The following is a 19,148-nucleotide window of genomic DNA, read 5'->3' as shown; positions in this document are numbered from 1 at the left end:
CCTGGGAGGCAGGTGTGCCAGAAAGGGTGGCCTTGCACAACCGAGGCTGACTCAGGACCCACACCTACAACCCAACCTGCTGATTCCTGTCGGCACTTTGAGATTTCTTCCTTTGTCTAGGAGCTGAAGATAGGGCCTGAGGCTCTGCCGCTCCTCCCAGGGGGACCCCTAGGCCTGGATTTCTGGAGTTTTCCATATGTTTGGCCTGGAGACCCAGTTCTTAGGCATTCCCCAAGGGTCTCAGGACAGAAGGGGAACCCACTCTGGGCCTGCCAGTCCCCCCAAGAGCTGGCCCCAACCTTGTCATTGGGTCCCGGAAGTCCCCTTTCAGCAGCTCCGCCTTTGGGCACTGTTGAAATATACTTTTTATTGCATTTCTGCCGTTTTACAAAAATATGACAAAATAAATTAAAAACAAATAAATAATCGCCTATTCTGTGTGTGTTTTCTGTTGTTTTTTGGGGGTTTCCTTTTGTTTCCCCCCCATCCTGGTCGAAAGGAAAACGGCAGATAGAGGGGCCCCAGGCCCCTGGCCCTGCCCCAGGAGGGGGCAGCCAATACTGGGGCACATCGGCGCGGCCCAAGTGTTTTCTGGGTGGCGGGCGCCGCCCCGTCTGTGATTGATATTGCATATGAAAACAGGAAGGCAGGGCAGGCGGAGCTAATGCCAGCCGCTGGGCCAGCACACGGCCTGAGGACTGGGACTGGAGCTGGGGCTGGGTGAGGGCACCGGGGCCTGGCGGGGCTCGGAGGTGGGAGGCGGCGGCGGCGGCGGGAGGCTATAGAAGCTGGCGTCCCCCGGCAGGGGCTGGGGGCCAGGCGGGGGCCCGGCGAGGGCGCAGGGCTGGCAGTCGGTGGCAGCAGGGGCCTGGCGGGGGGCGGCGCCCTCGCCCCCGCAACCCCACGGCCCGTCCCACTGCCAGCAGCCCGCGGGGGGCGTCGGGGGCCGAGGCAGCGGTGTTGGCGGCGGTGGCGGCGGCACAGGGCTCCGGCTGCAGTGGGTGCGGAGGGCCGGGGCGCCCACGGGGGCCAGCTCTGTCCCTGCGGAGGCGAGAGGGGCCGTTCCGGGGAGATGCCGTCCCCGCCGCTGGGGACCCTGCCCGCGCTCCCTCTGGGCTTTCAGGCACATGGAGGGCCTTATTGCTTCTGATCAGTGACAAGGGGTGGGCTTCTTCGGGTGCATCCCCGGCCTCTGGGCACTGGGCCCCTCCCCTTCACGGAGAGAGGGCAGTCTGAGGAAGTCCCTGGTGCTACAGCTGCTGCCTCTTGGGCTCCCTGGGATGGGTCGCTGGACCCCGGGCTCGGATGAGGTGGGAGGGGCAGCAGTGAGGCCTGTGACTCTGCTCCCCCTACACGGGGCTGCAGCCTGAACTCCCCTAATGAGTAGCCTGAGCCCCACCTCCAAGGAAGGCCTCCAGGAACAGCTTGGGCTGCAGGGCGGGGACTTGCATAGAGGCCTGGGGGTTCCGGTCCCCCAGAGTGAGCTGGGTGTGGGGTCTCATGGGGGCAGGAAAGGCTAGGCCAGGTGGTGAAGGGGCCTCCCTCATCTCTCCTGGCACCGGAGCATGGCAGGCGGGCACCCTGGGAAGGGCACTGCGGGACAAGGGACTTTGGCATCCCTCCCTCGGAGGTGAGGAGGGTCAGGCACAGGGCTCCAGGCTCTCAGGGACCTGGAAAGACTGGGTGGGCTTTGATCAACAGGCTCCATGTACCACACACCCAGGTCCCTAACTGGTACCAGGAGACGGAGCCTCCTCTGTCCCCTTCAGCCCCTCTCCCCACACCTGGACACCCTACTCCTACCCCCAAAGCCCAGCCCAGAGTCCCCACCCCCGAGTTAAAGCTTGTGACCTGAGCCTTCCTCTTCGGGCCGGGGTGTGTCCGGCTCCTCAGCTGCAGCCTCGTCCGCCAGCCCACTCCGCTGGGCTCGGCAACCGCCACCGCTGAGGGTCCCGTCCTGCCGGGCCTGCCCGCCCGCCCCGTTGGACCCGGCCTCCGCCCGGGCCCCGCCGAAGGGGAAAAGCTTGCCGGCGTGGAAGGCCTTGGGTGGAGAGTGGCTACGCTCTGGGTCCCGCCGGGTCTCAGGTGACTTGAGGAATTTGAAGCTAAGGAAGGCTGGCAGGCGGGTGTCACTGCCAGTGGGCGACTGGGCAGGGATTGGCCGGGTGGTGAGGTGGGCCCCCATGCCGGCCGGCGAGGAGGACGAGGCCCCGGACGACAGGAACTTGCCCTGCAGCGGGATGATCTGCTTCAGCTTCATGACGTTGTTAGGTGCCAGCAGGGACCCCGGGCGCTTGGGTCGCTCCGGCCCGTGGCCACCTGCCCCACTGCCCTTGGCCTTGGCCGAGGTTTTCTCTGGGGCAGCAGGGTCCAACCCAGTGCCCTCAGCCCGAGCCTCATCTCGGCCGCTGGCGTCCCGCTCCCTCCGGGCATGGTGCTCTGCATGTCGCTGTCGCTCCTCCTCCTCCCGCCTCCGCCGCTGCTGCTGCTGGTAGCGGTGCTGGGCCTGGCGCTCATGTCTCTGAGGGAAGAACGGAGCCATTATGGGCACTGGGAGGAGTGAGTGTGTGAGCAGGTGCCCACCCAGGCCCAGGCCCAGGTCAGGGCTCTCCTGTAGAAGTGAGGAGAGATCCAAACACTTCTTGGGTTCCAGCTGCATCCCTGGACCCACCCCCAGGCTCTCTGAGAACTGAGAACATTTACTGGCCACCAATTCTGTCCCCATTCACATGCCAGATGCTGTCTTAGAAATTGGGAGAGTTAAAACAAATATTGGGCCTCAGCGGTTCCCTGCTTTCTGGCGAACTGGGGAGAGACAGAGCTGTGACTCTCCAGTGGCCAGTAGCCACTCATGGCATCGTTAATTAAAAAAAAAATTATTATTATTATTTTTGGGCCCCACCACATGGCTTGCAGTCATCTCAGTTCCCAGACCAGAGACTGAACCCGGGCCATGGCAGTGAAAGCACTGACTCCTAACCGCTAGACCATCAGGGGACCCCCATGGTTTTGTCACCTTAAATAACTGAAATAAGGTAATTCCCTGGTGATCCAGTGGTTAGGATTCTGTGCTCTCACCACGGAGGGCCCGGCTTTGATGCCTGGTTGAGGGACTAAGATCCCATAAGCCACGAAGCACAGCCAATAAATAAATAAACAAACATATAACTGAAGTAAAAGCTCTGTTTCTCAGTAGCACCAGTCCCATTGCAAGCGCTCATTGGCCATCTGTAGTAACGGGCTATATGGGCCGCCCAGAATAGAACATTTCCATCACTATTTTGGGGGCCTCCCAGGTAGTGCAGCGGTAAACAATCTGCCTGTCAATGCAGGAGACTCCTCATAAGAGACTTGGGTTCGATCCCTGGGTTGGGAAGATCCCCTGGAGAAGGGAATGGCTACCCACTCCAGTATTCTGGCCTGGAGAAGTCCATGGACAGAAGAGCTTTGCGGGCTCCAGTCCATGGGGTCACAAAGAGTGGGACACTGAGCAACTGAGCGCACACACATCATCATGGAGGGCTCCACTAGTTGGTGGCAATGAGCTCCCTGGCCCGCTCTTCTAAGAAGCATCAGCTGTGTCCCTGACCCCAAATAGGACAATGCCCGGCATGCTGGAGATGACAGTTCATAAGTGCTGGCCTGGTGCGGGATCCCACCGGAACCCCAGAAGCGACCAGGTCCTTTAGAAATGCTAATTATTACCCCAGGCTTCCCTGGTGACTCAGATGGTGAAGAATCTGCCTGCAATGTAGGAGACCTGGGTTTGATCCCTGGGTCGAGAAGATCCCTGGAGAAGGGCATGGCAAACCACTCCAGTATTCTTGCCTGGAGAATCCCATGGACAGAGGAGCCTGGTGGGCTACAGTCCATGGGGTCACCAAGAGTCGGATACAACTGAGCGACGAACACTAACACAATCTGCACATCTACCCTCCTAAGGATGTGACTGCCCAGCCAGGCGAGGGGAGAGAAGCCCCTCGGAGCAGAGACGTAAAGCATGCCAGGCCCTGGCCCATGTACCTTGAAGGCCTCCCGGCGCTGGTACTCCAGCTTGGCCATCTCCTCAGCCACCCAGCCCGGGATGTCGGGGATGGCCACGTGGATGAGGTACTTGAGGAGCAGAGCGAAGTGCTGAGGTGACAGAAGAGGAGGCTGCAGGCATGGGGACAACCCACCCACCACTGCCTGGCTCCCCCAACCCAGCCACCAGTCCCACCTCGAGCACCACCACGGACACGATGGCTGCCTCGGGACTGAGCCAGGGGAAGAGGCGCTGCAGCTGCCCACACTGGCCAATTAGATAGCAATTGACCACGATTGCCAGGACGCCCATGACCTCCATCACCTTCTGCAGGGGCGGGGGGGGTGACAAGAGGGGCTCAGGTGGGGTCCCGCCAGCCTTCCCAGCACCCGCTCCACCTCTGGGCATCGTGGCTCGGAGCTCTTGTCCCTTCCCCCACCTGCCACTGGCCAATGCTTTCCACCCGCTGCCCAAAGGGCCGCTGCAGCCCCGTGCACAACTTGAGGGCGTCACTGCGGATCTCGATGAGGTTGTTGATGAGGGCGCAGAGGGCAGCCAGGGGGAAGGCGGATGAGAAGAGCACGACATAGCCAAACTGCACGAACATCTCCTGGTAGTCCTGGAACGTGTCCTGTGGGCAGGCACCCAGGGGGTGGGCCTAGGCTCTCCCCCAACCCTGGACACCTCCTCCGTCAACGCACCTTCCTCTCATTAAGCCCGCCTCCCTCACATTATCCTGCATGGACCCAAGCTCAGCCAGGTTAGCAAGTTTCTGATCACGTAAGGGTTAGTCGCTCAGTTGTGTCCAACTCTTTGCAATCCTGTGGACTGTAGCCATGGGATTCTCTAGGCAAGAAGACTGGAGTGGGCAGCCATTCCCTTCTCCAGGGGATCTTCCCGATCCAAGGATTGAACCCCAGTCTCCTGCATTGCAGGCAGATTCTTTACCGTCTGAGCCACCAGGGAAGCCCTGATCACCTAAAGGGTCCTGTTATTCCTTCCTGTCACTCCCACCCCACCTCCACCCTCAGACTGTGTGCCCTGCCCTTCCGACGGCCCTGCCTCCACCCTCAGGTGTCCTCCTCACCTCGTATTTCTTCATGCAGCTCTCGAGCTCTGCCTGGGTGAGCTGAGACGAGTGTTCCTCCTCGGGTGGGTCAATCCAAGATGACCGGTTCTGCCGCCGCTGCTTCCGGGCTGCATCACCTGAGCCCGGCTCTGGGTCCGGGCCCCCATCCGGCCCCTGGTCTCGGCCCTCACCTCCAGCCCGGCGGAGCAGGACAGCCGGGGGAGGCTCTCGTTCGGGGCTGCTGGGAGCCCCCTCGGCCTCATCGTCCTCCTCGGCCAGTGTGAACACACCAGGTTCCAGCCCCTTCTCCACCATGGTGGGGCTCCCCTCCTCCAGGAGGGCCTCCTGGCTTGCACCCGGCCGATGCCGCCCAGCCCCCCTCTCAGCAAAGCTGACCTTCTTCAGTCGGAGACCACAGTCCAGGAGGCCGCCCTCCTCGCCTTCCTCGTCCTCATCCTCCTCCTCTTCGTCCTCCTCCTCCTCTTCATCCTCCTCCTCTCTGCCCCCCCGGGGCCCATCCCCCACCTCTCCCCCTTCCCCTGCCGGCCGCCGCTCCACCGCGGCCTCCTCTTCCTCCTCAGGTGCCCCGCAGCCCCCACTGAGACACCTGCGGCCCCCCCCACTGCTGCTGCCACCGCCACCCTCTTCGGCTGGGGGCTCGAGATGGTGGCCTGCGGGGCGCCGGAGGCTCAGGAGGCCAAGCAGGGCACGGGCCAGCTCCCAGGCCGCCCGCAGGCCAAGCTCTCCTCGGCCCAGCCGCCGATACAGGTGGGGCTGCAGAACCTCTCGAACATTCTGGAGGAACTGGCGGGTGATCAGCAGTGTGGCCAGCATCTGGGGGTAGGAAGGGTGTGGAGAGCGGCCTCATCAGGGGCGAGTGGGGCCCTGGGCACTAGGACAGGCTGTGAGCACCCACTCCTCCAAAGCACACATTCAGTCACAGCCTGAACCCAGTTTGGATCTCCCCAGGCACAGAGGCAACCCCAAACCACAGCTGGGCGGGCCACAGTGCTTCTAGCTGGTCACCTGGGCAGGCAATGGCCTCCCATCATGCTGCACCTCCTGGAGTTCGGCTGGTGCCCAGGGCCTCCAGGGGCTCTTGACACCTGCACGCAGTCAGCGGAGCCCCATCCCTTCAGAGCATGCACCCTCAGCTAGGCGTGAGGCCCCCGGCACAGCCACAATGCCCACCCTGGCAAGGCCCTGAGGGCTCGCCGCCACCTGCCCGTACTTTGGCCCGGGCCTCAAGAAGGAGGCCCTGGAGGGAGAGGAGGAGCAGGTGGAACCGCAGGGCCACGAGCGGGACCAGTACTGCCCAAAGCTGCCGCTCGAGGCTCTGGGACAGGGACAGGACGATCAGGAGCTGTGGAGGGACCGACGGACAGGTGGACAGACAGATGGGGGGGCATGACAGGCAGAGAGAGGACACACAGATGAATGGACAGAGAGGAGAGAAGTATGGAGGAGGATGGGAGGGGCTGGAGAGCCCATGGACCCCTTGGGCCAGGTCTGGCCCCCACAGCCAGCTGCCTTGGTGGGTACTGCTTTAGGCCAGGGTCTCACCTCCTTCAGGCGTTCCATGTCCTTGAGGTAGAAGCCGATGTAGAAGAGGCTCAGGTATGAGTTGACGAACTGGAACTGTGCGAAGCAGGCAGGGGGGTAGTCACCCTGCCATGTCTGTCCCAAGGAACCCCCATGTGTCCCCTGTAGAACCCCTGCCTGGGGACTTCCCTGGTGGTCCAGGAGCTATAAGACTTCATTTTCCCAACGTAGGGGGCCTGAGTTCGATCCCTGGTCAGGGAACTAGATCACATATGCCACGACTAAGACCCGGTGCAGCCAAATAAATAAATATTAAAAAAATAAAAGAAGCCCTGCCGGCTTGCTGGCCACCACTCACCAGGACGACCTTGATGATGAGGTGCTTCTCATAGGCACTCTCCAGCCGATAGTTCTCTGGGGGCCAAGGAGACGAGTGAGAGTGTAGCCCAGACCGTCATGAGCAGCAGGGACCCCACAAGGCAGTGGGGCCCTTCCTCCTGGGAGCTGGGCAGTGGGACCTCCCCTCATAGGGCGTACCCATGTCGTTGAGCCAGACAGCCAGCTTCTTATAGCCCTCGGCACTTGCACTGACCAGCAGGGCCAGCATGACTTTCGGCAGGAAGCGGGCAAGACGGGGCAGCCCCTTCACGCTCAGCACCAGCTCCTGCAGGGACAAAGGGCTTCACAGGTTACCCCGGTCACTGGGCTCGCCTCGGGGCACACCTGAACAGGTTGGGGCCGAGGCCAGGGCTAGAGACTGGAGGTCACCTGGAGCTGGAAGCAGCCGAGCATGAGCAGGAACACGCAGGCTAGGCAGGTGAGGCACAAAGGGAGACTCACGAGCATCTGGAAGAGCAGCCGCTTCCAGGGCGGGTAGTAGAACTCCTCGGCCTGAGTCACAGGGCTGATGCGCCGCACGCCCTGGCAGAGGGTGGGGGCACGGCCCAACACAAGATCAGAGGGGTGTCTCTGTCCCCCCCCCTTCCCAACCCTTCGAACTCCATGTCTATGATGCTTTGTTATCGTGGTTTGTTGTAGTTCAGTTGCTAAGCCATGTCCAACTTTGTGACCCAATGGACTGCAGCACGCCAGGCTTCTCAGTCCTTCACCATCTCCTGGAGTTTGCTCAAACTCATGTCCATTGAGTAGGTGATGTCATCCAGCCATCTCATCCTGGCCATCACGGTGTGTCCACTTAATGCACCCTCCCTAGTCTCTCAAATCCAACTTTCCACCCCTCTCCCTTTGGGTATGCAGATCCTCTCACTAGGCAAACCTTCTCAGAAGCTGCAGCCCTACTTCACCTCCCCCTTTGTTCTTGTAATGCCACTCGCTCAGTATGTTTTTTTTTTATTACCCCATTCTCAAAGCCCCTGAACTCAGACTGCCCCGACTGACCCTGAACTGGGGTCGTGGCTCCTCCACAGCTTCCCCGGGTGAGTCCAGTGTTCCCCACTTGTAAGCCAGCTCAGCCCCCCTCCGTTTCCACTCCTCCAAGAACAGCGTTGACCAGACCACGTTGAAGAGGGCAAAGACTACGCAGGATATATCCCGGCTTGTCTGGGGGTGACAGAGGAGGGCTGCAATGTTGGCTGGCCCAGTCCAGGGAGGAAGTTGTCTGAGGTGTTCCACCCCCTGTCCAGTCCACACCCGGCACCTGATCAGCCTCTGTGAATGTGTACAGGACTGAGCCAAAGACTGCTGGGTACACCATTGCCGATGTGTAGAAACCCAGCCAGGCAAAGTACATGGCAATCTTCACACCAAAATAGTCGCAGATCTCATCTGCCGGGGACAGGGAGAGGTGCGGTCCCAGTCAGCCCTGCCTGCCTCCTGGGACCCCCACCAACCCCCCACTCCAGCCAGGACCACACCTAGAGGCTGGTTTTCACACACAGCCTGCACCCATGACTTCATGAGACGGTTCAGGATGCGCTGCTCGTGGACTGGGAACACCTGCTGGATGATCCCGCGGGCCGCCAGTTCAGGGACTGTTGGGGGACAAGAATGGGTGACCCCACCCGTCTGCCTGTGCTGGGCCTGGTCAGTCCCCCTCGGCAGAAACCCAAGTTATAACTTTTTGCCTGCTGTTAAATTAGCGGACGCTCTTCCCAGGAGAAGCGTTCTGGGTGAAAGGAACATCATTCCTCAAAATTTGGGAGGTGCAGGGGCAGGTGGGATTCCAGTAAAGAAACACATTTTTAAACAGAGCTACTTGGTTTCAGCTCATTCCTCCAAACGTCTGAGGAATGGTGCAAAACTGGCATTAGAAGGTGAACTTGCAGCGGCTGGTTTTCTGGGAGATACTGAGGCCGAGAGCTCACCACACAATATGTGGAGTGCTGTCCATGGTCCTGCCCCAACCTTATCGCTGACCCAGAAAAGGGTTTCTCCTGGACCTGCCTCCAAGGAGACAAGCCCCACCCCTTGCTGGGGCCACACCCCTTCAGCTCATTGGTTGAGCTCCGGGCTCCGCCCAACTCCTCGGGAGACTCTGATTGGTTTCATCTAGGCCCCGCCTTCCTAACCCTCCTACGTTGACAGCAGTCTTCTAAGAGCCCCAGCCAACTCCCCATATAGGATTGGAAGCTTGGGACCACCTCACTCACTGATTGGCTGGTCCTCCAGAAAGCGCACATTGTGCAGTGCCTCGCCCTGCTTGGCACGAAGGTTCTGCAGCCAGAAGCGGATGATGCTCTGGCGCTCCTGCAGGGGACAGGGCGTGAGCACAGGGAACAGCCGCCCATGGGCTAGGAATGTGCGCTGGGGGCCAGAGCCGGCCGCACCTGGGAGGTGAAGAAGCGCAGCTCACTCTCCACATTCTCGTAGATGAAGTCCTCCTCGCAGGAGAAGCCGCGGGTGCCCCCGCCAAACTCGGCCTTCACTGCTTTGCGCAGACCCAGCTCGTCGGCCCCTCTGAGTAGGCTGCGGGAAGGGCAGGGGAGGTGGGATCACGGGGAGACCCTGGCTCACCATCCTGGAACTAGGGATGGTGTACCTGGTGGCCGTCTGGGACAAATGCAGGGTGGCTGGACCTCGCAGTTGGCTCTTGGAAGGGCGGGGAGCTGAGTAGCAGGGTCAGCGAGAGGCCAGGGACAGAGACTCGCCTCTCATATGTGGCGGTGACGAAGAAGGCATAGGCGCGTGTGTGGCGGTGGTGGCGGACTTGCACGATGAGCTCAGGGATGCCCACGCGGATGTGGTTCAGCAGCCATAGCAGCGTGTGGTCATCAGTCGTATCTGCCAAGGGGCACAGGGACCAATGGCTCTTGCCAGGAGTGACAAGGGAGCCCAGCTCGGGGGAATTCAGTGTGGACCCTGGGCGGGTGAGCACAGACAGGTACCTGGGAAGGTCATCAACACATCACAGTTTTCAGTGGGCACCGTCTTCATCCATGCTTTGTGGGACACCAGATACCGACCCACCTGCAGGAGCCGCTTCCCAAAAAGCTTATCTGGGGAGCAGGCAGCACAGGCTGGGGTCAGGTCATTCTCAGATGGCCTAACCTCCAGTCTTAGTTCCTCCAACCCTTGCCCCTGATCACACATTCGCCAGGGCTCCTTGGCACTCAGCTTGGCATTCAAGGCCCTATGAGCGCTGGCCTTGGCTTGTTTTCTTCCCTCCACGTCCTTGTACCAGCCAGGCCCCTCTCCAGGAATGCCCTTCCCCCAGGTCCTCCCTTACAAATCTTACTCATTCTTGAGGCCCAGCTCCGCCTCCGAAACCACAATCGATGGGGCGCTCACTAGCAGCTGAGCGCCTCACCACATTATGTCAGCGTCTCCTCACAGCTGGGTGCGGCTCTTACCCCCATTTCACAGGCGAGGAAACTGAGGCCCAGAGCATTTAAGTCACGCGCCCAAGGTCACAGAGTGCAGCAGGGATTTGAACCCAGGACTGTATGATTCTGTATCCTCTGTGGAGAGGCGCTCTTAAGCGCATCACTGCTCAGCAGCGATCGAATAGCCCAAGGGGTGACTGGGCTCAGTCCCGCACCGGGGCTCTAGGAGGGGTGTGTCCATATCTCTGCGCTGGGACCCCACACCCGCTGCACCGTTTCAGCCGCGCTCGCCCGGCCGCAGCCGCAGTGCCGGGAAGAGCCGGTGCCTCGACTGGACTCCAGGCCCTGGACGGCGGACTCCAATATCCCTCCCCGTAGACCTGCCGCGAACACCCCAGGCACCTGCAACCCTGTCAGATCCAGGCGCTGCACACGTACCCAGAACTCCGGACGCCGGGGCTGCAGGCTCGCCCTCCGGCTGGGGCCTCTTGCCACGCTCGCCCTCCAGAGACGTGCCCCCGGCGCCGGAGGTGGCTTCCGCCATTGCGAGGGCAGGGAAGGTCAGGGGCTGCGGGCGGTCCAGGCTCCGGGGGGCCGCGGGCTCATGGGGCCGGTGCAGCCACCGAGCGCGCCTGAGAAGGAGACAAAGGCCGCGCCCGCCCGCGCCGGCCGCCGTCCCCGCGTGCCCGAGCGCTGCTTCTCGTCCCCGCCCGCGCGGAACCTCGATTCTCCTTCTCGGCCCCGCGCGAGTCGTTCTCTGGTTCTCGACTCCGCCCGTGATGTTTTCCGAATTTCGTTCTCGCCCGCCCACTTCGCTCAATGGTGTTCGACCCCGCCCGCGCCGAATGTTCATTCTCCTCCCTGTCCCCGCCCGAGTCGGTACCCGGTCTCGACACCGCCCGCCCTGGGCCTGGATGCTCTGCCTTAAAGCCTTAGTTTCCCCATCGGTTTGGAATCTGAGATGGTCTTGCGGGTAGGTGGTGTGGGTGGGGTTGGGGGGAGCGGGTGGTGAGCCTGGTCGCGGGAGATCCCCGGTAGCAATAACTCCAACCACCACAGGGAGAATGAGAATAAGTGTACACGCTGTTCATTACCTAGGACTCTCTTCAAGCCCTCTTTGTCCAGTGAACTGCTGCACCCTTCAGGATGTAACGTCCTCAGAGAGGACCTGACAGAGTTACCAAATATCAGTTCAGTTCAGTTCAGTTCAGTCTCTCAGTCGTGCCCGACTCTGCTACCCCACGGACTGCAGCACGCCAGGCCTCCCTGTCCATCACCAACTCCCGGAGTTTACTCAAACTCATGTCCATTGAGTCGAGTGATGCCATCCAACCATCTCATCCTTTGTCGTCCCCTTCTCCTCCTGCCTTCAATCTTTCCCAGCATCAGGGTCTTTTCAAATGAATCAGCTCTTCGCATCAGGTGGCCAAAGTATTGGAGTTTCAGCTTCAGCAGCAGTCCTTCCAATGAATATTCAGGACTGATCTCCTTTAGGATGGACTGGTTGGATCTCCTTGCAGTCCAAGGGACTCTCAAGAGTCTTCTCCAACACCACAGTTCAAAAGCATCAATTCTTTGGCGCTCAGCTTTCTTTACCGTCCAAATTTCACATCCATACACGACCACTGGAAAAACCATAGCCTTGACTAGACGGACCTTTGTTGGCAAAGTAATGTCTCTATTTTTTAATATGCTATCTAGGTTGATCATAACTTTCCTTCCAAGGAGTAAGCATCTTTTAATTTCATGGCTGCAGTCCCCATCTGCAGCGATTTTGGAGCCCCCCAAAATAAAGTCTGCCACTGTGTCCACTGTTTCTCCATCTACTTGCCATGAAGTGATGGGACCGGATGCCATGATCTTTGTTTTCTGAATGTTGAGCTTTAAGCCAACTTTTTCACTCTCCTCTTTCACTGTCATCAAGAGGCTCTTTAGTTCTTCTTCACTTTCTGCCATAAGGGTGGTGTCATTCACATATCTGAGGTTATTGATATTTCTCCCTGCAATGTTGATTCCAGCTTGTGTTTCTTCCAGCCCAGAGTTTCTCATGATGTACTCTGCATATAAGTTAAATAAGCAGGGTGGCAATGTACAGCCCTGACGTACTCATTTTCCTATTTGGAACCAGTCTGTTGTTCCATGTCCAGTTCTAACTGTTGTTTCCCGACCTGCATACAGATTTCTCAAGAGGCAGGTTAGGTGGTCTGGTATTCCCATCTCTTTCAGAATTTTCCACATTTTATTGTGATCCACACAGTCAAAGGCTTTGGCATCGTCAATGAAGCAGAAATAGATGTTTTTCTAGAACTCTATTGCTTTTTTGATGATCCAGCGGATGCTGGCAATTTGATCTCTGGTTCCTCTGCCTTTTCCAAGCTGAGCAAATAAAAATACAGTTCTCCTAGTTAAATGTAAATTTCAGATAAATGAATAAATTTTTAGTATATCCCAAATATTGCATGCTTCTCTGGTCGCTCAGACAGTAAAGAAGCTGCCTGCAATGGCCGGAGTCCTGAGTTCTGTCCCTGGGTTGGGAAGATCCCCTGGAGAAGGGCATGGCAACCCACTCCAGTATTCTTGCCTGGAGAATCCCCATGGACAGAGGAGTCTGGAGGGCTACAGTCCATGGGGTTGCAAAGAGTCAGACATGACTGAGCTGCTAACACACATACACACACATACACAAATATTGCATGGGTCATAATTATACTGACAGGATAACCCTAGTTCATCTGAAATTTACATTTAACTGAGGGTCCTGTATTTTGTCTGTCCTCCGCCCCCCTGACCATCCTCTGTAGCCTCCTCCGTTAGACTGATAGACCAGCGAGAGCAGGGGCCCAGACTGATTCTTCGTGTTTACACAGTAGGCATTTGATGTATACTTTTGACAGATGGAACAACTTGGAGACAGCGAACGTCATCATTCGCTCCTCTTCTACAAATGAAAAAAAAAATTTTTTTAACTTTTTATTTTGTAGTGGGGTATAACCAGTTAACAATGTTGTGATAGTTTCAGGTGAACAACGAAGGGACTCAGCCATACATATATATGTATCCATTCTCCCCCAAACTCCCCTCCCATCCAGGGTGCCACACAACATTAAGTAGAGTTCCATGTACTATAGAGTAGGTCCTAGGTGGTTATCCATATTAAATATAGCAATGTGAACATGTCCATTCCCAAATCCCTAACTGACAAATGAAAAAACTGAACAGAGGGAGGCGTGGAGCTAATCGTTAGAACTGTACTCTGTTCCAGTCTTCCCTAAGTATAGTCGCGCCACCCGCCCGCTCGGTCCAAGAACCAGAGAATTCGCCGCGTGACAGTACCCCCGGAGACCCCGCCTATCCAGTGCCCGGAATTCCGCCATCAGCGCTTTATTTCACCGGCCGGCGCTGTCCCGGGTTAACCTGAAAATAATCTCCCCTTTCTGGCTTTCGGGGAGCCAGAGACAGACGGGATACACAACTCTGCACGAGGAGACCGGGGCCAGAGTAGCCCAGAGGGGAGAGAAGACTGTGCTGGTGATCCTAGGGAGGCTTCCTAGCGGAGCGGACCTTGGAGCTAGGCACTGAGGCTGCTTGTCAAGGAAAGGGTATCTGAGGCAGAGGGACGGCGGAAGGGAAAGCTGGGGAGGTGCGAGAAACTGTAGAGTTCCGAGAAAAGGAGAAGTCTTCCCAGAAATTTGGAATAGATTTCCCCAGGGCCAGGGCGTAAGTTCCCCGGGACTTATCCCTCCCGGCCACTGAGATGCTCTTGAAAGTGTCCTACTCTTTGCCACCCCATGAACTGCAGCCCACCAGGCTCCTCTGTCCTTGGGATTCTCCAGGCAAGAATACTGGAGTGGATGGCCACTTCCTTCTCCAGGGGATCTTCCCAACCCAGGGATCGAACCTGGGTCTCCTGCATTTCAGGTAGATTCTTTACTGTTTGAGCTACCAGGGAAGCCCTCGAGATGCTCGTGCTTCGACTCAAACCCTCGCCTTTCTATAATTTCCATTGCCCGGTGCTACTCCTCATTTCCGGTGTCTAGGAACCTGGCCTCTCTAGGATCCTAAAAACTCTGTTAATGTTGCTGGAGGAACACCATTTCACTGCACCGCAGCGTGCGAGCCCTCGGCTTCTTTCCCTGTCATTAGCCAGTAGAAGCGAAGATCTTCAGTGGATGGGCGGTACGTCTTCTAAGGGGCCCAATGATAATCGAGAATTGTTGAGCACTTTACCGGTCTTGCCGCGGAGTGGGCGGGACCTCCTGCTAGGACTTGGAGACCCCCGCGGCAGGGTGGGCAGGCGGTTAGCTGGTTGTGAATCCATGTGGCGGGGGCTGTGGACCCTGGTATCCCGGGCGGCACGTGGGCCTCACAGGTGGGGTGACCTGGGGAAGGGCTGTGACAGCGTAGGGCGTTGCTTGGGCCCCAAACTCGCTCCATGGGATCTGGGGGCCCGGTTCCCTGCGGCAGAACCACCTTTCGCCTCCGTACAATCCCCACTCCCTGCCGCAGAGCCCACCGCAATCCAGTCTTCTTCTGGCCTCAGAATCTCCCATCAGTCCATCCTCTAGCCACAAAACTTCCACTTGGAGGATCACGCGACCATAGAGCCATCTATCCACCTGCCACTCTGGCGTCAGAGATTCTCAGATGCACTGACTCTCCTCCTCTCCAGTCCCAGACCGTGCACGCGCCAGGGCAGTGGCTCCCCGGCCCCCGGTTCCGGAGCCACTATCTTCGCTCTGAGCTCTGGCCAAGGCCGCTGCGGCATCGCGGTGATCCGAACCAGCGGCCCTGCCAGCGGACACGCCCTCCGGAGCCTCACGGCGCCGTGGGACTTACCCCCGACCCGCAAAGCCTGCCTGCGCCTGCTCAGCGACCCCCGCTCTGGGGAGCCTTTGGATCGCGCGCTGGTGCTTTGGTTTCCAGGTACGGGACTTCAGATCCGGAACCTCAAATAGCTCCTATGACCCAACTTCCTCCTTCCAGGAGTTCGCCCAGGCTGTATCCTCCTGACACCCATCTCTTCAACATACTAGGTCCCCAAAGTTTTACGGGTGAGGATTGCGCGGAGTTCCACGTGCACGGAGGGCCGGCCGTGGTGAGTGGTGTCCTGCAGGCCCTGGGTAAGTCTGCAGCCTTGGATTTGAGGTATTGCTACGCCGGTGACCTGGGTAGGGACCAGGGGCCTCAGGATCTTGAACCTTCCCACAGGCAGTGTGCCAGGGCTGAGGCCAGCGGAAGCAGGCGAGTTCACCAGGAGGGCGTTCGCCCACGGGAAGCTGACCCTGACGGAGGTGGAGGGGCTGGCAGATCTGATCCATGCAGAAACCGAGGCGCAGCGGCGACAGGCCCTGAGGCAGCTTGATGGGGAGCTGGGTGACCTCTGCCGCGGCTGGGCCGAGACCCTCACTAAAGCAAGTACACCAGTCACTCATACCTTGCCTCAGAGACACTACCTAACCATTTCCTGTGTTAGTGTTTCCTGTCTATGAGCCTCCAATCTGGTCCCTTAAGGTCAGGCTGGACCCGGGCACCCAACTCGGGGTGAGTTTCTGTATGATCACACTTCCCACCTCTCCCTCCCTCAGGCTCTGGCCCATGTAGAGGCCTATATCGATTTTAGTGAGGATGACAACCTGGAGGAAGGCGTCCTGGATCAAGGTGGGTCCCCCTGGGGGTGGGAGGTGGAGACATCTGGCATCCAGCCCCCCCCTCCCCCCAGGTCCTCTTACTCTCTCTCTCCTTTCCTCCATCCACAGCTGACAGTGAGGTGCGGAAGCTGGAAGTGGCACTGGGCGTACATCTTCGAGATGCCAGGCGTGGGCAGAGGCTCCGTTCAGGGGCGCACGTAGTAGTTGCGGGACCTCCCAATGCCGGCAAAAGCAGCCTGGTGAACCTGCTCAGTGCGTGGGCAGGGAGCGGGGTTCAGGGCAGGGGACGGGGCTGGGAGCTAAGGTACTGAGCTTTCCCGGGTAGGGAAGGGGCCAGGGAGGTGAAAAGTGTCCGTCCCAGGGGTGGAGCCTAAGGGAGGCTTCCCCGCCCGCTTCCTCTGAGCCCACCCCCACCCCCAGGCCGGAAGCCTGTGTCCATCGTGTCCCCGGAGCCGGGGACCACCCGAGATGTTCTGGAGACCCCCGTGGACCTGGCCGGGTTCCCGGCGCTGCTGAGCGACACTGCGGGGTTGCGGGAAGGCGTGGGACCTGTGGAGCAGGAGGGCGTGCGGCGCGCCCAAAAAAGGTGGGCAGGAGGGAGGTGGGAGGGGGAAACGCAGGCCCTTGGCTGTTTCTACCAGTTGCATTTATCTTTCATTATTCCTTAATGAGGAAAGGCTACTAAGCCCCGTTAGGGAGGGCCTCAGTTCTTTGGGGAGGGCAGCTTTTTAGGTTTGGCCTTTACCCCTGTCCCTGCCCAGTGCTCTTCGTTGCGCAGCTCTGGAGTCCATGCTCCATTTTCCCGCCTCCCCAGGCTGGAGCAGGCTGACCTCATTCTGGCCGTGTTGGATGCTTCTGACCTGGCCTCTCCGGCCAGCTGCAACTTCCTGGACACTGTTGTCATCCCGGCAGGAGCCGGGAACCCCAATGGGAGCAACCAGCGCCTCCTGCTTGTGCTGAATAAATCGGACCTGCTGCCCGCTGGGTGCTCAGACCCCCATCCTGACCTCCCCTCCCACCTGTTGCTGTCTTGCCTGACGGGTGAGGGGCTGGACGGCCTCCTAGAAGCACTGAAGAAGGAACTGGCTGCACTGTGAGCCCCCTTGCCCAGTGGGCAACCTCGCTCTGTCCAAGTTTGGGGGCTAAGCCGCTGGCTTTGGGCACAACTGGCCCTGCCAGCTCAGTTTCTGCATCTAAAAATGGGGTATGATCGTTCCCCTCACCCCCCACTTTGAATGCCGAGAGACACCTTATCCTTTGTCCCTTCCAGGTGTGGGGACCCGTCCACAGGTCCACTTCTGACACGGTCGAGGCACCAGCACTACCTCCAAGGCTGCCTGGATGCCCTTGGTCAGTACAAGCAGGCGAAAGACTTAGCCCTGGCAGCTGAGGCGCTTCGAGTAGCCCGGGGGCATCTGAGCCATCTCACTGGTGGAGGGGGCACCGAGGAAATTCTGGATATCATCTTCCGGGACTTCTGCGTGGGCAAGTGAGGGGGCAGCTGAAGCTCAGACCCAGGCTGGAGGAGCACCCAGAAGCCTTGGGGTGTCTGGGAACAGCTTAGGCCAAGTGGGGGAACTTGACCCTAAACCACAAAGCCTCTGTTGCTGGTAGTGACGGAGTGGCAGCCGGCCAGATTTCGGGGGTTTGGCCCTGAGTGGGGCTGAAGGGAGGTCCTTTTGGGCACATGATGCTGGGGGAGGAGGCGTGGAGGATCAAGACGGAGGTCGAAAGGTCTCAGAGGTTTTTGTTTTATAGTTTTTAACTTATTTTGCAAATACCAAAGGAAGGTAAAAAACGGGTGATCCAGAAATATCTCCTTGGTGGTTGTATCCTTCCAGAACTTTCTGTGCATGTTTGCAGACTTGTGGATGTGCCTATAAAATATATTTTGTCTTGTATTTTGTACACAAATTGGTGTTTATTGCTCTGCAAACTGTCCTTCCCCAACACCCACCACCGCCACCACCCTGCACCACACAGCGTGCAGGATCTTAATTCCCCAACCAGGGATTGAACCAGTGCCCCCCTGCAGTGGAAGCTGGGAATCTTAACCACTGGACCGCCAGGAAAGTCCCAAGCTGTCATTCCTTTTGTGGTATAATCTTGAAACTTTGCTTCTTTTATCCTCAAAGTGACTTGCAAAATCCCTACTTCCTGTCCAAGCTTAGTCATTAGTCACTCAGTGAATATTTATCAAGTACCTACTATGTGTTAGAATTGCACCCATCATTTGACTGGATCTTCATAACAGCCCAGTGCAGTGGTTATGTTGTCATCTGTTATGGTTAATGTTCCTCATCTGTAAACAGATGAGGAAACGGAGGTTCAGAGAAGTATTTCGTTGCCGAAGGCCCCCAGCTCTGGGATTTGCACATAAGGTTAGATTTCAGTTTGAGTTCACTGCTGGCCTTCTAGGTGACAGGCTGAGTGCAAGGGGCCTGGAAACAGAGGGGATAAGCAGGCATTACTCCTGCTCCTGTTTGTTTTTAATTTTCAATTGTGCTGGGTCTTCATTGCAATGCATGGGCTTTCTCTAGTTGCGGAGCATGGGCTCCAGAGTGTGCTGGCTTCAGTAGCTGTGGTGGGCGGGCTTAGTTGTCCCTGGGATGTGGGATCTTAGTGCCCAGACCAGGGATCGAACCTGCATCCCCTGCATTGGAAGGATTCTTAACCACTGGAATGCCAGGAAGTCCCCACTCCTGCCCTTGTTAAAGAAGAGACACAGCTCCTTTTGGTGAGGCCGGTTGCTTGCTTGCTCAGTCTTTTAGGTGTGTCCAACACTTTGCAACCAGTGGACTGTAGCCCTCCAGGCTCCTCTGTCCATGGGATTATCCCAGCAAGAATACTGGAGTGGGTTGCCATTGTCTCCCTCAGGGGATCTTTCCAACCTAGGGATCAAACCCATGTCTCCTCTGACTCCTGCGTCAGCAGGCGGATTCTTTATCACCGAGTCACCTGGGAAACCTGAGTTCTGAAGGCTGCTGGGCAAACTTAACGATGAGACCTGACCTGGTCAGGGATGGATGTGAGGGTAGACATGGAATTTACTCTGACATCTGAAAGGCGAGAAGAAGATGGAA

The 19,148-nt window shown here is 58.2% G+C and overlaps 2 protein-coding genes across 8 annotated transcripts; one reads left to right on the top strand and one right to left on the bottom strand.

Moving 5' to 3' along the window:
- Positions 1-347: 347 nt before the first annotated feature.
- ANO8 (anoctamin 8) lies at positions 348-11,177 on the bottom strand. Of its 3 annotated transcripts, XM_081496489.1 has the most exons (18): positions 10,856-11,177; positions 9,980-10,090; positions 9,743-9,875; positions 9,422-9,560; positions 9,245-9,341; positions 8,510-8,626; positions 8,293-8,420; positions 8,034-8,195; positions 7,404-7,556; positions 7,173-7,299; positions 6,994-7,049; positions 6,657-6,731; positions 5,112-5,927; positions 4,464-4,655; positions 4,220-4,351; positions 4,024-4,134; positions 1,852-2,521; positions 348-1,041 (listed from the first exon to the last, which is right to left on the bottom strand). In XM_081496489.1, exons 1-18 carry the CDS (start codon positions 10,959-10,961, stop codon positions 662-664), a joined length of 3,705 nt encoding a protein of 1,234 aa, XP_081352615.1. In that variant the 5' UTR covers positions 10,962-11,177; the 3' UTR covers positions 348-661. The 3 variants fall into 3 exon arrangements, with proteins under 3 accessions (XP_081352615.1, XP_081352617.1, XP_081352616.1); XM_081496491.1 differs by lacking the exon at positions 1,852-2,521 and having other exon boundaries at positions 348-868; positions 4,010-4,134; XM_081496490.1 differs by lacking the exons at positions 4,024-4,134; positions 4,220-4,351; positions 4,464-4,655.
- A 3,488-nt stretch (positions 11,178-14,665) lies between these two features.
- On the top strand, positions 14,666-17,971 carry GTPBP3 (GTP binding protein 3, mitochondrial). 5 transcript variants are annotated; one of them, XM_081496486.1, is made up of 9 exons: positions 14,666-14,786; positions 15,093-15,340; positions 15,451-15,537; positions 15,626-15,828; positions 16,003-16,075; positions 16,174-16,317; positions 16,486-16,651; positions 16,943-17,158; positions 17,336-17,971. In XM_081496486.1, the coding sequence occupies exons 1-9, from the start codon at positions 14,734-14,736 to the stop codon at positions 17,556-17,558; spliced, it is 1,413 nt and encodes a 470-aa protein (XP_081352612.1). In that variant the 5' UTR covers positions 14,666-14,733; the 3' UTR covers positions 17,559-17,971. The 5 variants fall into 5 exon arrangements, with proteins under 5 accessions (XP_081352612.1, XP_081352611.1, XP_081352613.1 ...); XM_081496485.1 differs by having other exon boundaries at positions 16,880-17,158; XM_081496487.1 differs by having other exon boundaries at positions 15,087-15,340; positions 16,880-17,106.
- The last annotated feature ends 1,177 nt before the right edge of the window (positions 17,972-19,148 follow it).

This window comes from Giraffa tippelskirchi, chromosome 6, assembly GCF_054371585.1.
Source record: "Giraffa tippelskirchi isolate mGirTip1 chromosome 6, T2T-mGirTip1v1.2.pri, whole genome shotgun sequence".
Classification (NCBI taxonomy): domain Eukaryota; kingdom Metazoa; phylum Chordata; class Mammalia; order Artiodactyla; family Giraffidae; genus Giraffa; species Giraffa tippelskirchi.
This window is presented reverse-complemented; position numbering and strand designations above follow the sequence as displayed.